We start from the raw sequence: 14,538 nt of genomic DNA on the forward strand, positions 1-14,538 counted from the left end.
AGTACATTTTCACTGCATTCCTATTTCAGCTGTTTATACAAAAGTGAACAGACAGCATCCAAAAAACTATATTTAGATCGAAAACTAAACACAAAACTTTCTCATCATTCCTCTGTGTTTCCCCCCTCATTCAAAAACTACTGTCTTCTAAGAAAACAGAAACAAAATAAACTAGTCTTTACTTTGTTCAATCACAGGAGCATGTTAAAGCTTTCATATTGGTGTCCAAAACAGTTGCACACTTACCTGACCTTTACCCTGCATGATGCCATCTGGTCTGAGTAATCATCCTTCCTAGAAAAGAGGCCCTTCACAAACAAGAAATTTATGTAAATTTAAAATACATTAAGAAAATCTAACTGCTTAAACAAATTCAAGTAAAGAAAAAAAAATACCTCACATATACGAGGTGTCAGCCCAATGGATGCCTTCAAATAATAAAGAGAAACAAAAATTAAATTATATGTTTTCTAACACTCATGCAAAATCCATTTTTAAACAAAAGCCAAGTTTTAAGAAAAGGACAGAATCACAGTGCAGTAATGACTGTATGGTGGATTACAACACAAACAGCCATGCAGTGCACTTCAAAACAACATTTCTATTTATACCAAAAGTAATTTTAAAGCAGTGTATGCAGCATTGATGAGAAGTTTAGAGGCTTGGGTTAAATCCAAAAGCTGTCTGATGTAATGATATTGGACATGTCTATGTCAGAGGTGTTGCTGCCTAGATGAAGCTAGGCCAATACTGAAACTAACTTAATTGCTCATGAATATTTTTGGGTTTTCCTTATTCTAGTTTTATTTCTTCATACCACGACATCACCAAAGAGCCTTGGAACAGATTTATATTCTAAATTTATAAATTTTGTGTCTCAGAGAGAAGAGGATATGGGGCTGCTAACAATACCCAGACTAGGTGATTTAAATTTTGCCCAAACAGTCTACACAGAACTGAGGTAACAGTGTGGTTTTGTGTGATGAACCCCCCTTATGATATGATTGCTCACACTTTAGCCAATGCCAACACGCCCTGGGAAAGACACCAGGGCTTAGGTGGATTCTGCTTGCTGAATGGTGTGAAAGGCTTTTTTCAGAATGCACACTTGAAACTGTGTTAAAAGAAGAAAATCCAGGATCACCCAGTGGACGACCATGAACAAAAGTTCTGTTTATACCAAAAATTGGAACACTGTTTCACAGTTAATACAAGTTATTAAAGCTCAGTCCAAAGCAATACTGCATTGGAGAAAAAAAATTAGTTTTAAAACAAGAAATCTGTTAGAAACACAAGATCCAAACACTTCCTTGAAAATAATGATAATTTCAAGTTGTGACCATTCTGAACCGCTAAGATATTTTCAAAATAGGGTAATGTGAATATCCTAATTTGCCACCTGTTAACTCAAATTTTAACAATTCTTCAGGCTTTTATGAGATAAAACTTGGTTTCACACAAAATTAATAGAGAATCTGGTAATAACATAACTAAATCCTATTGCAGATGTCTATTGAGAAAATAAAATTTTAAAAATCCAAACTCTCATCAAAAGAACAAACTGTATTAAAACAGGCTTCTTATCTTTGGGTTTTAAATGCATTTTGTCCTTACTTCACCTTAAAAATTGAATCCCATGGATGTAGGAAATACTGGTTCACTTATGCAAACTATTAATTTTTTTTTTCTTTTTAGCAGTATGTTTCGCCAAGAGCTAAGAATATTAATTGATAAAAATCTAATTGTCTTCTGTTGTGGCAAAACACAGGAAAACAACTGACTCCATCAATCTGAGTAGCAAGATTAAAATGCACTTTAGGTGATGCCTGGTACACAATCTTAGCATGTAACAGCTTCTGTAAATTCCATTCAATGCATGTCAAAACTAGAAGTGAAGTATTACTTTCCACAGGTCAATATTACAAATAATAATCAAGCCCGTGACAAAACCATTACTGTGAATTGTATCCAGTTTTATTTGTGAATGTAATTTAATCTCAGAATAGGCCAGACTGCCAAAATATCACATAGAAACGAACACTTTGTATTGTCTTGGGTTACAGTTTCTAAAATCCAGAACTATTCGGGAGTTTTGATTTTTTTTTTTTTGGTCCTCTAACTCTGTGATAAGATTCATATGTAGTAAGCAGAAGATTATCTAATAATAAATATTTAAAGTACACCACACTTTCTAATATTTTTACCCGATACTCTATTTTTTACCTAAATTAAAAGGCTCACATTTTATATGTTTAAAACCTTATAAAACATGTATAAGCATTCTGTTCAACAAGCACCACAACCACCATTTAAAAATAAATCAATGTTTCTGCTAGACATCCTGCCCTCAACCCTAGGTTTAAAATGAATGGTGTAACTCACAGGTGTTCCCATCATTGTGTAAGTCTTTCCTGAACCTGTCTGACCATATGCCAAGAGGCAGATGTTGTATCCTCTAAATGCACCAGACAACACAGAAGTGCCAAGGTCCTGGAACACCTGAAAAGACCAAGAGAAAGAAAACAGTGCATGAACAATACATCTCCCTGCAAACACTCTTCATTACTTGCAGATCTTGCTCCTTTAATAACTCTATGGGAAGAAGGATCTTCACATATCTGTCTTTCTATTTTATCAGACTCAATGCTGCATGCTGAGCATGCACTTGTTAGATCTTCCTTAAGATACTGGTATGCCAAGCATACTGCTGACAAGGAACAATATTTTATATTCAGACTATGTGAATCCTTGAGGATCTTTCCTACCCCAAGTATTTACAGTTCTCATCATAAATGTGACTGAAAGGCACAATCAAGGCTCTTTGATGCAATTACATAAGTTCAGCATCAAAATTACAGATCAGAAGCAAAGCAAAGTCTAACCTGTATGCAGATTTCACCCAAGCAACATTTCTATCTGGCCCATCTGCTAAGTGACAACACCAGAGGCCGCATGCTTTATCTTCTCTTCTCACCAAACAGACAGTGACACATCTTTTTCTGCTCATTGTATTACAGAGCCAGGACCTGTTACCACCAAATCCTTGTCAGTCTCTCAGGACTTCCAAAGCTTGCACTGGTCCTGCCGTTGCTGCTAAAGTCGGGCAAACACTGCCAAACTACACACACAGAAAGACCTAACCAGTTATTCCTCCTACTTTCCCTGCTTCTTTTTTTCTTTGTTTTGATCCTCAGGTGACCCATATTGTGATCATGTTCTCAGGACAGCAAAGCCTTGCCCTAGACCAGCTGAAAGGACACCTAGTAAGGTTTGCCAGGAAGTGCACTGTGGATCAAAGGGTTCCAGCAGGCAGGCTGCCAACCCCTCTGCACACTTTGGCCTTGCAAAAGAGATGTCACAAGCATTTATGGTTTTGCTGTTCACACAGAGAGCTGGTTAGTATCTATAGAGAGATATATAGCATTTCATATTTCAGTAAAGTGAAATATCATCCACTGCCAGGTCATTTGCTTCTCCCATGGACAGATAAATGTACTAAAACTGATATAAAAATCAATAGGAAAAAAATTCATAGACATCACCACTTTACCTAAACTACCCAGAAAGCAGATTGAAAATCCTCCCCTGAGACTTCAATTTTCAGATCACATTTCAACTCAAACCAGGACAAGATACTAATTTCCAGCTGAAGAATCAATAACATTGCTATTTGGCAAAATTTGACTACCCCTGCTTGTATTTGTAAAGGTATATGGCATCTCAGAGCATCTGCTTCACTAGGATTATCAGCTCAAGAAACTTTTCCATTCAAAACCACCCGGTCAAGCCATGAACAAAACACAGGGATACAAATGTGATAGACAAAGGATTAAAAAAAAAATATAGGGGCAAACTCTCTAGTCACTACCGGAGGCCATTAAGAGAATGAAGTGGAATGTTGGAGAGGGCCAACCTGGACTTCACAGCCAACAATCTGGAGAGAAAAAAAGAAACAGGATAATTTGGGATATTTGAGTGGGGTCTGCAGAGCTGTGTAAAACTCACCAAGGAATGTTTAAGGTGAGGAGTACTGAGGTAAGGAATATTAACTAGGAGTAGAGTACAAACTGATGGGCAAGGGATTCAGAGCAGGGCTGCTTCTGAGTGTACACACATTTGCTTGTGAGCTGCAAATTGGGCTACCAGGCAAGTAGAAGCCCTGCAGAGAGCCTAAAAGGGCTCAGAATCCAGGCAAAGTTATTCTCCTGTCAATTCTTCAGTGAACACTGAACTTACCCTCGGCAGAAGCACCTCTAGGATCTCTTCCCTACCTGGTTAGCATGTAAAACTTGTTGGACATCTCTAGGACTTAAGCTCAAAGGAGAAATTTCCTCCTGTGCGAGCACCTCAATGAATCCAGCAGCTGGGAATGTGAATATAAGGGGCAGGAGGAAAGAATCTGATCTAAGCTCAAGATGGCAAGATCTAGTTTTGAAGACTGACAGAGGACCAGAGTCAAGCAGGAAAAAGGACTAAGAAATTACAGGATGAATTACCTTGAAGCAAGGCAATACTGCGCCCATTTCAGAGTATCAACATTGAATAAACTAGGGGATTTTTCATGACTCGTACTAACAGCAGCTGGAGGACTCCATATCAATTTAGAAACCTACATTTCACATGATGGAACATCTTACAACAGGGATAAATGCAGCCTAGAGAAGTACCTTGATTCTGTGATCGTTTCCTCATTAAGTGCTGCCCTCCTTTCTGAAGGTTCACAATGGATCTATGAAAATTAGTAACTGAGCTGAGTATAATAAAATTAAATCTTCACAGGTGGCAAGCTTTCAGGAGAGTAACACTAATCAATGCCATCTGGACATTGAAGATGGTATTTTATAGAACAACAGCATTTTTGTTCTTTCTCTGTTGTTGAAACTTTTGTACGACTTTGTGCAACTCATTTAACATTTTCATGGTTCACTTTTCCTATAGATAAAGCAGCAATAATGCTATCCATTAGTAGAAGACTATGGGATGTTCTCACTAGTGCTCATAACACTCCTTGTGATTCTAGAACATCCAGAGCATTTTAAGCCAACTGTGCAAATTAGTGGGCATGCCTTCCCTCCAGGAGTACCTCGGACACTCTGAAAGAAGAGCCTCCAACTCCACAGTCTCAGTCAAAGCTGTTACCTTTACTCTGTATTAAACACACATGGTTACTCAGACACTTTAATTAAATATGTTTCAAATCAGACCTTTTTAAATTAGGCCTTAAGAGAAGGTATATAATACAAGCAAAACTAGGTACACTGAATACAGTGACATAACCCTACGATGGTGACACGATTTCAAAAAATTATTTGCTGAACTTCTATTAAAAGCTGATTTGTACTGTTTTGTTTTCGTTCTTTCTAGCAAATTACTCTCTCTCCTTCTGTGAGGATAAATTACAATTAATTTAATTGAATAAAGCCTCAATTTAGTCAGAAAAGCCTTTTTGTTTTGGTGTATTGCAGAAAAAATGGAGAAGTGAAGCACAGCAATGAATTTATTACTTGCATAAAAAGGAAGGAGAGTAATTGAAATCAAGGCTTTTTCTAATATGAGAGGCTTTAGTCCAAATATCCATCAGCAATAACAGCTGCAGATTACACAAAAAATCCTCTAATTAATCATTCTGGGCATATGTACTAAGATATTCCATGATACAATAGACTGAATCACATATTTTGCTGATCATGGGGTGGGGGTGGCAGGGAAAAGGAGATTTTTCTGGGAGCCTTCCAAGTCTCACATTTGCAATGGAACTTCAGAAGATGAGGCTTTTTAAGGAACACGAGTTGGATATGGTTTCCTGCAGAGAACACACCATTTGGCTGAGACAGCTCTGTCTTCCCTGCATGGCTGCCCTGTGTGACTGGCACTGTTCACTTTGTTCCAGGCAAGAATGAGCCTTTCAACAAAGCCCTAACTGCCTTTGCCATGTCTGTTCCCTGCACTTGCCCAGCTGTATGTGGTCCATATCCCACAGTGATCTGTGAAATATTCTGCAATTTATGACTTGTCAACTTGTCCTAACAGTGGAAAAAACCATGCCTTTCTGAAAAAGTTATGAGAAGGCACTAAGACAACTGTTAAATTATCACCATTGACTTAATCCTATTTAAAACTGAAGACTAGAAAGACTGGCTATTTATTTCTTTTGCAATAGACATGTATTAGAGGTTAAGTGAATGTGCCACTCTTCAAATAAACTCTGAAACACTTTTGGAAATCAAAAATTATTAGGTCAGTAGGGAACACAAAGTAAATCCACACCAAAAATCTGCAGTTAGTATCAGGTCATCCCTGACAAGAACATCAGGATTTATTACTCAATTCAAAACAAAATAAAATTTGGTAGAACAAACTGAGATATGGTTTTGGATTGCTTCTTCAAGAATGCTTGGGAATTTTAACCTTTTCACAAAGTCCATAATTAAAATGATATATGAGGAATATTAATTGGAAATGCACCTTGTGTTACCAAAAGATTAAAAAATTGAAGGAGTCTGGGAGATTCAAAGAAGGATACCACCTGTCCTATGAAACAGTAATGGCCAAGTGACAGAAGACATTTCTTCTCTCCTTTGCATGAACCTTTATAAAGTGAGTTTCATAATACTAAAGTAGCAAAACTCTCCCTTTTTAGAAATTGCAAACATGTTTTGTAATTGGATTTGTGAGTAACAAGCATAACAATATTTTTCACTACCAGGAGATTTAAAACAGCAATAATCTGTTCTGATTCTTTCCCTTTTGGACAGCAGAATCAGAAATCTTGTCTCAGCTCTCCTTTGCTAGTTTAAGAGCCAGAATTTATAGTGGGTTTTTACATCCTTCTTAAATAATGAATTTTCAAGAAAATGCAAAATACTTTATTTATTAGCCTGTGATTATATCACATTTTATCACTTTAGACCTGCATGTCCCTGCATAAGTATGCATTAGCAGACAGATGACTATATTTTTTTTTCTGAAATATATTTAGTTCTACCGCTAAGAAATAAAATATGGCATGGAGCATGTCCAGTTACTCACCAAAAGTGAAAGTATTTTCATATTTCTTTTATTAAGAATAATGATTTGAGACTTAAGTTTACATTGACATTTTTGCCCAGATATTAAAAGTTTAAAGCCTTTTGTTTTCAAATTCTTATTTTTAAAAAGGCCTATTTATTTTTGAAAAAAAGTTTAAGCATGTTCTATTTTTCCCAACTGCCTGTGCATATTATAAAGACTTTTCTTCTTTTATATTCTTTGACTCCATAGTTATTATCACAGCAATGGCCTGTGGATAATCCCTTGAATCTATAACCTCTCTGTGACTCACACTAAGACAGACACAAGTGTGTTGACTGTCAGTTTTTCTTTTGTTCCTCCAAAAGGTTGGAGACAATTAAACTATTCTCTAATGCATGAGGTTCAAACTAATGCTACTGACTTTGTAAACCAAGGCTCAGTTAATACCAGGACCTTTGATTTTTTCTTTGAATTACTATTCACTGAATAAGTACACACCTAGCACAGCTGATAACAACAAATAGATATTTTACATTATAAGTGGAAGGGACTGTCTTTATTCTCTGAGAGTGTCCCTCTTAGACTAATAAATGCATTAATTTTGAAGATAATGGGGTCATTCTATCACAAATTAAGATTGGCAATAAAACTTTCCTGAGCATAAGACTTTTCTTTCTTAATCCAATCAGAACCTGGATTGCGAGAAGAAAAAAAAAGCAATTGTTTTAAATAACAGTAAATTGACTGTTATGCTTTGGGGTTTAATAATTTGGGAAATGGAATGTTTTTCCAAATCACTCAAGCCAAGTCTCAGAGTCACATAAAAAAAAAAATCCAGTAAATTTTCAGGTACAGTATGTAATGCCAAGTTTGCAAATGTAAGGGATCAATATTGATAAATAAGCATTTTCTGGCACTCAACTTTTTCCCTTAAGTAACTTCTGGAAAATAAGACTTGCATTTTGCTTTGAGAACAATGAACAAGCAAGGACCAGCTTTGACTGAAACAGAGGAAAAGAGAGGAAAAGCAGAAGGAGAAAGCTACAACTTTTAGGAATAGCAAGTTAATAGAATAGTTTATCAGGTCTTATTTAGATAGATCTGTTTTCTTATTTGCCAATATGTGTAATAGTAACATTAGGACACTAAACCCAACTTGGAAATCTCAGAAATTTCAAGAGATTTGGTAAAGACAAAAAAAAGGAATATAAAAGGATTTCTGAATAAATAAAATTGCTACTTATTACAGGCATAGTCCACAAGAATCAACATTGACAACTCACCAAAAGCAGTTTTCAGTTTTACTGAAAAACATTAGGCTAAAGTTAGAATAATAAGATAAATTCCCACAGTTAATCAGGACCAAAATCAAAAGACAATTTTCTGCTTTCACAGCACAATTTAAAAATTGCCTTTAGAATACCCCAGTTTAATGAAAGTGGAAAAAACTCAACCGAAACAAGACACACAGCCAAAAGCTACTTTTGACCACAGAACTAACAAGTGACATTACAAAGGTTGAAAAAACTCAACAGCCTGATTTCCATTAAAGATTTGCCATGCCAGCAAGATAAGGGAAAACTTCCTCATCAGTAGGCAGAAATCTTCAGAGTATCAATGCAACTGCAGCAGACACAGCTACAAAATGAAGTATTAAAGAGGTGCTGTTATTTACTACACCCACAAAATCACACTCAGCCAGTAGATCAGGGCATTACATACTGTATGAAGTCTAAGAGGCTCAGTCCTGCAGTATCTGTTTGCCACAGTCTCCACTATGAGTTACAGATATGCTGCATCACATATTTGGTGTGTTTTCCTTCCAGAACCTTGCCCCCATCAAGCTATTGCTATTTGAGTTACAGCTAAATCATGTTTAATTAAATTGCTGCTACATTTTGAATGTAGCCTCGTAGACTCAGATTTAAGGCAAAAAAAAATTTCATTAAATAGAATTATACAGAACTAAGAAATTCCTGCCAAAATAATGAAAGCCTTCACCCCACAATATTTACAAACCCCTCAAGATTAATTTAATAAAAAGGCAGGAAGATAATGCAAGGAATGAATATGTAAAAAACAAATCTAGGAGGTTGTTCCAATAATGCAAGGCTTTTTCTGCACGTGTTTTGTCTTAACACATATTACACAGATGTCAGCCGAGGGGCTTTCTGTACATGGGCAGAGAAGGCACAAGCAAAGGGAAGCACATTATGCTGATCACTTGCACAAAACCCTCCACTGTGACATTTGGATTACTTCAGCAACATTACTCCTTGGTTTGAATGGGATAAAGCGGAAGGGGGGAAGGCATCGGTTGGTTAGTTTGGGAATGCTTTTTCTCCCTTAACAAGAGGCCACAGCTTCACAACCAAGATTATTTCTTTTCCTTCTCTCTATCCTGCCTTTTCAGTTTCTTTTTCCCAGTCCAACCGGAAGCAGGGCTGTGAAAGGGACGGCTTCTCTCCAGCTCAAGCAGCTTGGCCCCTGGCAGAGGCATTTGAAGCAGAACTTAAGAGACAGTTCTGTTCTTGGCTCTGCCAACAGACTTCCTGTGTGTCCCGAAATCCCTTTGTGCTTTAATTCTCCCTGTGAGAGACAACAATGATTTGTTTGTTCTTCTTATCAGGTGTAATTTTTTTTCCAGTGGAAAAACGCTCTGCTGTGTGTTGTAATGTACAGACACACACTAAATTTGACAGCATGAAAGTTCAAGCTTGATTTAGGAGAAACTATAAAATAAAAATACTAGAGAAAGTCACAAATAATATTTAACAAATCTATTGTTCTTATGGGGGGAACAGGAGGGAGAATATTGGATTCTGATTGGGCTGAGCGGTAGCTTTACCTTTCTGCCATTTTATTGCTGAATAAAATAAATTTCAGCAATAAGCACCATGAATAAGATGTATTCATGAAAACACACCTTATTCACTCATTTAAAAAATCTCACATTTTGAAAAAAGAAAAAAGTGAGTGCTTACCACATCAGTCTAATTTATAAATGTTCTGATAGAACCCTAACTTTTAAAAGTTCCAAACTGATTCATCACCAAGGACAAAACTCCACTCTCTACTTCTTTTATTATTTTCCTTTTTAGAAAATTGCTGCTATTCTGCTGTAAACATCAACTTGTGTATTTTCATCTACCTGTACGAAAGCACATAACTCTCATCTCTTTTCCTTTCTAATAGGGATTCCTATTGTGTTATCACTGATTTATAGAAGAGTAATTTTTATGTAATAGCCATATAAACTACTCTACAACATTCAACACTACATCAATATTGATTTAGCTCAGCCCAGCTATATTTATCATAATAAAACTTTCTACAGTGAAAAACACCCAACAATTTTTGGCTTCATTAATAAATACTTTAACATTCACACATAGCATTTTGTGGTTTTGGGGTCTTTAGATAAAAACTTCAGTAAGCATCCTTAAGGAAAGGAAGAAGATTGGAAGCAAATGATGAGATACACACAACTCGCAACACTGTCTACAAACCACTTAATGAGCAGATGAGAAATGAAGTGGTTTAATTTCTTTGTCCCAAGAATTTCTCTAGTCCCAAGAAGCTGGGACTACAGGCTTAAGTGCTGGGTTGGTTGTTAGAGGTACAGATTTAATTTCTGTGTTGTGCATCTTCAACAGCAGAACAGTAACACTGTGACTTAGACCAGTGCCAGCAAAATCCCAGGAAGGACAATTTTTCCTGAGTGAATTCTGGGCCAGACCATTCAATAATGGAACCCTGGGGGAAGCTAAAATCTTCAGATTTTCAAAGGTCTAGCAAAGGTTAATGTCACAGCTGGAGGAAGCAACACAATATTCTCTACAGTCACACTGTTTTACTCCATGGCCAGATGTTTTAGACATCTCATTCCCCTGCTCCAGATATTGCTTCATGCCAGAAAAGTAATGTAAGTTGTCACTTTAAATGTTGTGATACCATTGTTATCTGTGCCTGAATGACTACTGAAAAGAAATAAGAACAACAACAAAAAAAAGGCAGAGCAGTTAATTTTACTGATACTCTTAAAATTAGCAAAATAAACACTGTGAGAGTTAAGTGGGTTTTTTATACTGAATGATATCTCTCTTGCAATGAAGAGAGCAAGGAATGAACGATGGATTATAATGAAGTTATAAATATCCTGCATTTTCTCCCACTGCCTCTAGCTGTTGGCTAAGATCCCAGGTCATTAGTGGATGTCTGTGATTCCATGTGAAAGGAGAGTAAAGAAAAACAACATAAAATTTCCAATTTTTTTTTTGTACAAGACAGCAGAGATAAATACCCATTCCCATCTGTGTCTCTGAAAATAACTGCCCCATAATATTGTGAGAAGACTGAAGATGGAGATGGAAAAAAGATTGTTCCTTGACTTTATTACCAGGAGGTAAAAGGAAAAAGTAGCGATAAATTTAAATTTTTCAATAATTCAGAGCCAACAACTGTTTGCACTGCTCAGACAACAGCACAATGACACTATCAAGACAGATTTTTTTCCCTTCAGCTGTAAATGGGTATTCTCTTTTCACATGTCATCTAGCTCAATTTGATATTTTTGCTATTAGATCACCAACTCTTAAAATTACAACACTGGAAAACAATTCTTAAGCCTCTAAAATATTTCCTAGCAATCAGCTCATTTTTTCACCTTCATACAAGAGACCAAAAGAAAGTAAAAATTAAACAAAAGAGATGACAAGACATTGAAAATAGCTATTTTTCTCTATAAGTCTTTAAAATGCCAGCAGAAATTCTACAAGGTATATTCTGTTTGTAAAACTGTCAGCAGTGGCTGTAGGATTTAACTAGCTGAATGTTGCTTCTACATATTCTTTCCAGCTTATTGGTGCAATAGTCTATAATGAGGTATAAATTGTGTCACTTATGGCTGCAACTTAGCTGTCGGTTCTACCCCAACATACGTTTATTTTACTGAGCATGTGCTAAATCAATAAATCTTAAATACATGTCTCATCTAATTTTTAATGCAAGTCCATTATTACAATAAACTGATTCAGAAAAACCTCACGATGGTCTCAAATATGCCAACCTATTAATCTATATTTCTACTTGTACTACTTTCTCTTTTGGGTCAAGAACAGTCGCATCACTAATTCAGCTAGAAATCCTGATATTAGAGAATATTGTTGCTGTTTCAAAAGACTACAGAATATAATGACTCCATGTTGAATTTAGTAGGTGATTTCCAAACAGCTGTGCCGTTTCAGATGACCATCCATCTCCCTGGGAGTTCAGTGCAGATTTCTGTCTTTTCAGTGTAATGACTTCAGCAGAAGCATTGGGTGCTACTTACATTCAAGATCTGTATGCTCTGCTCTCACAGCAAAAGAAGGTCACAGCGTCTGCAAATTCTTTAAAAATGATTACCTGCTTGGATCAAAGCTGCCCAAACAGGTCAAAGTAGCACAGCACACTGTACAATTTAAACATTTCACTTCTGACATTTATTTTTTTATTAGCCCTTCAATCACTTTGAAAAAAAATAAAAGCCTTACTTGAAAAGGAATTTTAAAAGTTAAAGATTTTTAATAGTTTTATAATCTTTTTCTATGTGCAAGATGGTTTCCCCTGTTTTGGTTATCAGATTAATTTCTAAAAATGAGGAAAAGGAGAAAAATTATCTGTTTACCAGAGTTGTTTCCCCTGTTTTGGTTATCAGATAATTTTTCTCCTTTTCCTCATTTTTAGAAATTAATCTGTTTACCAGAGTCTAACAGCAAGAAAAGCAGACTCTGAGATTCTTTCCCAACTGTATCAGCCCCAGAAAAACATTACAATGTGCAGGCTGCTATAATCTTGTGGACCGTATATATTTGAAAAAAAAAAGGTCTTGATTTCTTGATACTCACTTGAACAAACTTCAAACATGCATGCAACAAACTTCAGCCCCCATAATTAACTCTCCACCCCTGACTCACAACCCACAATATATTTTTGTGAAAAAAAAAGTTCTTGATTTCTTGATACTCACTGTGAAGCACAGCTATGTAAAAAAGGTGCCAAACTACATGGAACAAACTTCAAACATGCCTGCAACAAACTTCAGCCCCCATCATTAACTCTCCACCCCTGACTCACAACCCACAACTCTTCAGCCAGCTCCCACCAGCAGCAATTTAAACATGACCAGCCCACAGGGCACAGAACAGCCCATGGTCAGACTATAAGAACTCTCAGCCTCCAAGGCAGGGTGGCCACATGAAAACTTCTGGTCCCTGCCAGTTCCTGGGCTGTGCCTACAAATCATTGCAAGTAGTACCAGCTATCCCAGGCCAAACAGCACCAGGAACCACTCACAGTTTAGCACTATGGATGACCAAGCTGCAGTGCTCATGGAATATTCCCTGGCCTCAAGTAGGGCCTGTACAGATACAGCTTCAGTTTGCTGTAAGGAAAAAAAATTAAAATCAACTCTTAGCTGATAAAATGAGGGACAAAAGATGACCTTCTAATCAAGATGAACTTCTAATCTCTTTTGCTTCCTCTTTCAACTTTCAGTTGCAGAAAGGCTCTTGTATTCATAATAAATGGAATAGAAAAAGATTACATTCCATATATTGTAATAAGCAACAAATTTATGCAAATGACATACAGTAGGAAGCAAAACAATAACAGCATTGTGGTGTACTGAGCACAGCCAAACACACAAATGATGTAAAGGAAAACATGAATAGCTGAAAGCAAGTTTCTGCAATCCCCCAAAATCTTTGTTTTCAGACTAAAAGTATCTTCAAGACATTGACACTTCTTTTGAGTTTCTTCTGAATTTAAGTTCAAAATATAACAGCTACCTGAGCCCAGGCTTTAAATTATCTTATTTTCCACTCATAAAAATCAAAACAGTTGCTAATTTTCTGAATATGAATTGGAAATTCGTTCTTTTGAGTTTCTGCTGAATTTAAGTTTAAGTTCAAAATATAACAGCTACCTGAGCCCAGGCTTTAAATTATCTTATTTTCCACTCATAAAAATCAAAACAGTTGCTAATTTTCTGAATATGAATTGGAAATTCAGTTTCAATTTCTTGGTTTAGACTTATAAGACACATTAAAAATAATAAAGAGATATAACAGTGTTAGCTGTCAAAAAAAAACCCCAAACAACCAAAAAAGAACAAGTAACAGCCTCAAATTGTGGACTAGAACATTTCACAATCATTACAGAAATGAGATTAATTTTGGCTTTTAAATTATAACTCAATCCACCAAACCCTTTCACTTGATTGGAATTTGAATGTGCTAGAATACAAAAAAACCACTGTTGCTTCAATGATAAATTCCTATCAACTGTCTCTCTAGACCTTCAACGTGATTCAATCTTTTCTCCTACTTCAAAACAGCTATGAGAAATGCTCTTCCTTCTAATTAAAAAAAATCATAAAGACAAAAGCAAGTAGGTTTCAGACCTTGTTTAGGTAACAAAAAGGAGAGTAAACCCAGAGAGTCATGCATTGCAAAGCAGAACTTGTATTATGTTAGGAAACAGGTT

The 14,538-nt window shown here is 36.2% G+C and overlaps 1 protein-coding gene across 1 annotated transcript in view; it reads right to left on the reverse strand.

Moving 5' to 3' along the window:
• STARD9 (StAR related lipid transfer domain containing 9) overlaps positions 1 to 14,538 on the reverse strand; it is a 93,935-nt gene that overhangs the window by 55,511 nt on the left and 23,886 nt on the right. The window contains exons 4-6 of the mRNA XM_039704760.1: positions 2,383 to 2,499; positions 396 to 428; positions 247 to 308 (exon numbers count right to left, since the gene is read on the reverse strand). Of these exons, the coding sequence (XP_039560694.1) occupies positions 247 to 308; positions 396 to 428; positions 2,383 to 2,499 (212 nt within the window). The remainder of the gene's footprint in view (positions 1 to 246; positions 309 to 395; positions 429 to 2,382; positions 2,500 to 14,538) is intronic.

Source organism: Passer montanus, unplaced genomic scaffold (genome assembly GCF_014805655.1).
Source record: "Passer montanus isolate IOZ18808 unplaced genomic scaffold, ASM1480565v1 scaffold18, whole genome shotgun sequence".
Taxonomy (NCBI): domain Eukaryota; kingdom Metazoa; phylum Chordata; class Aves; order Passeriformes; family Passeridae; genus Passer; species Passer montanus.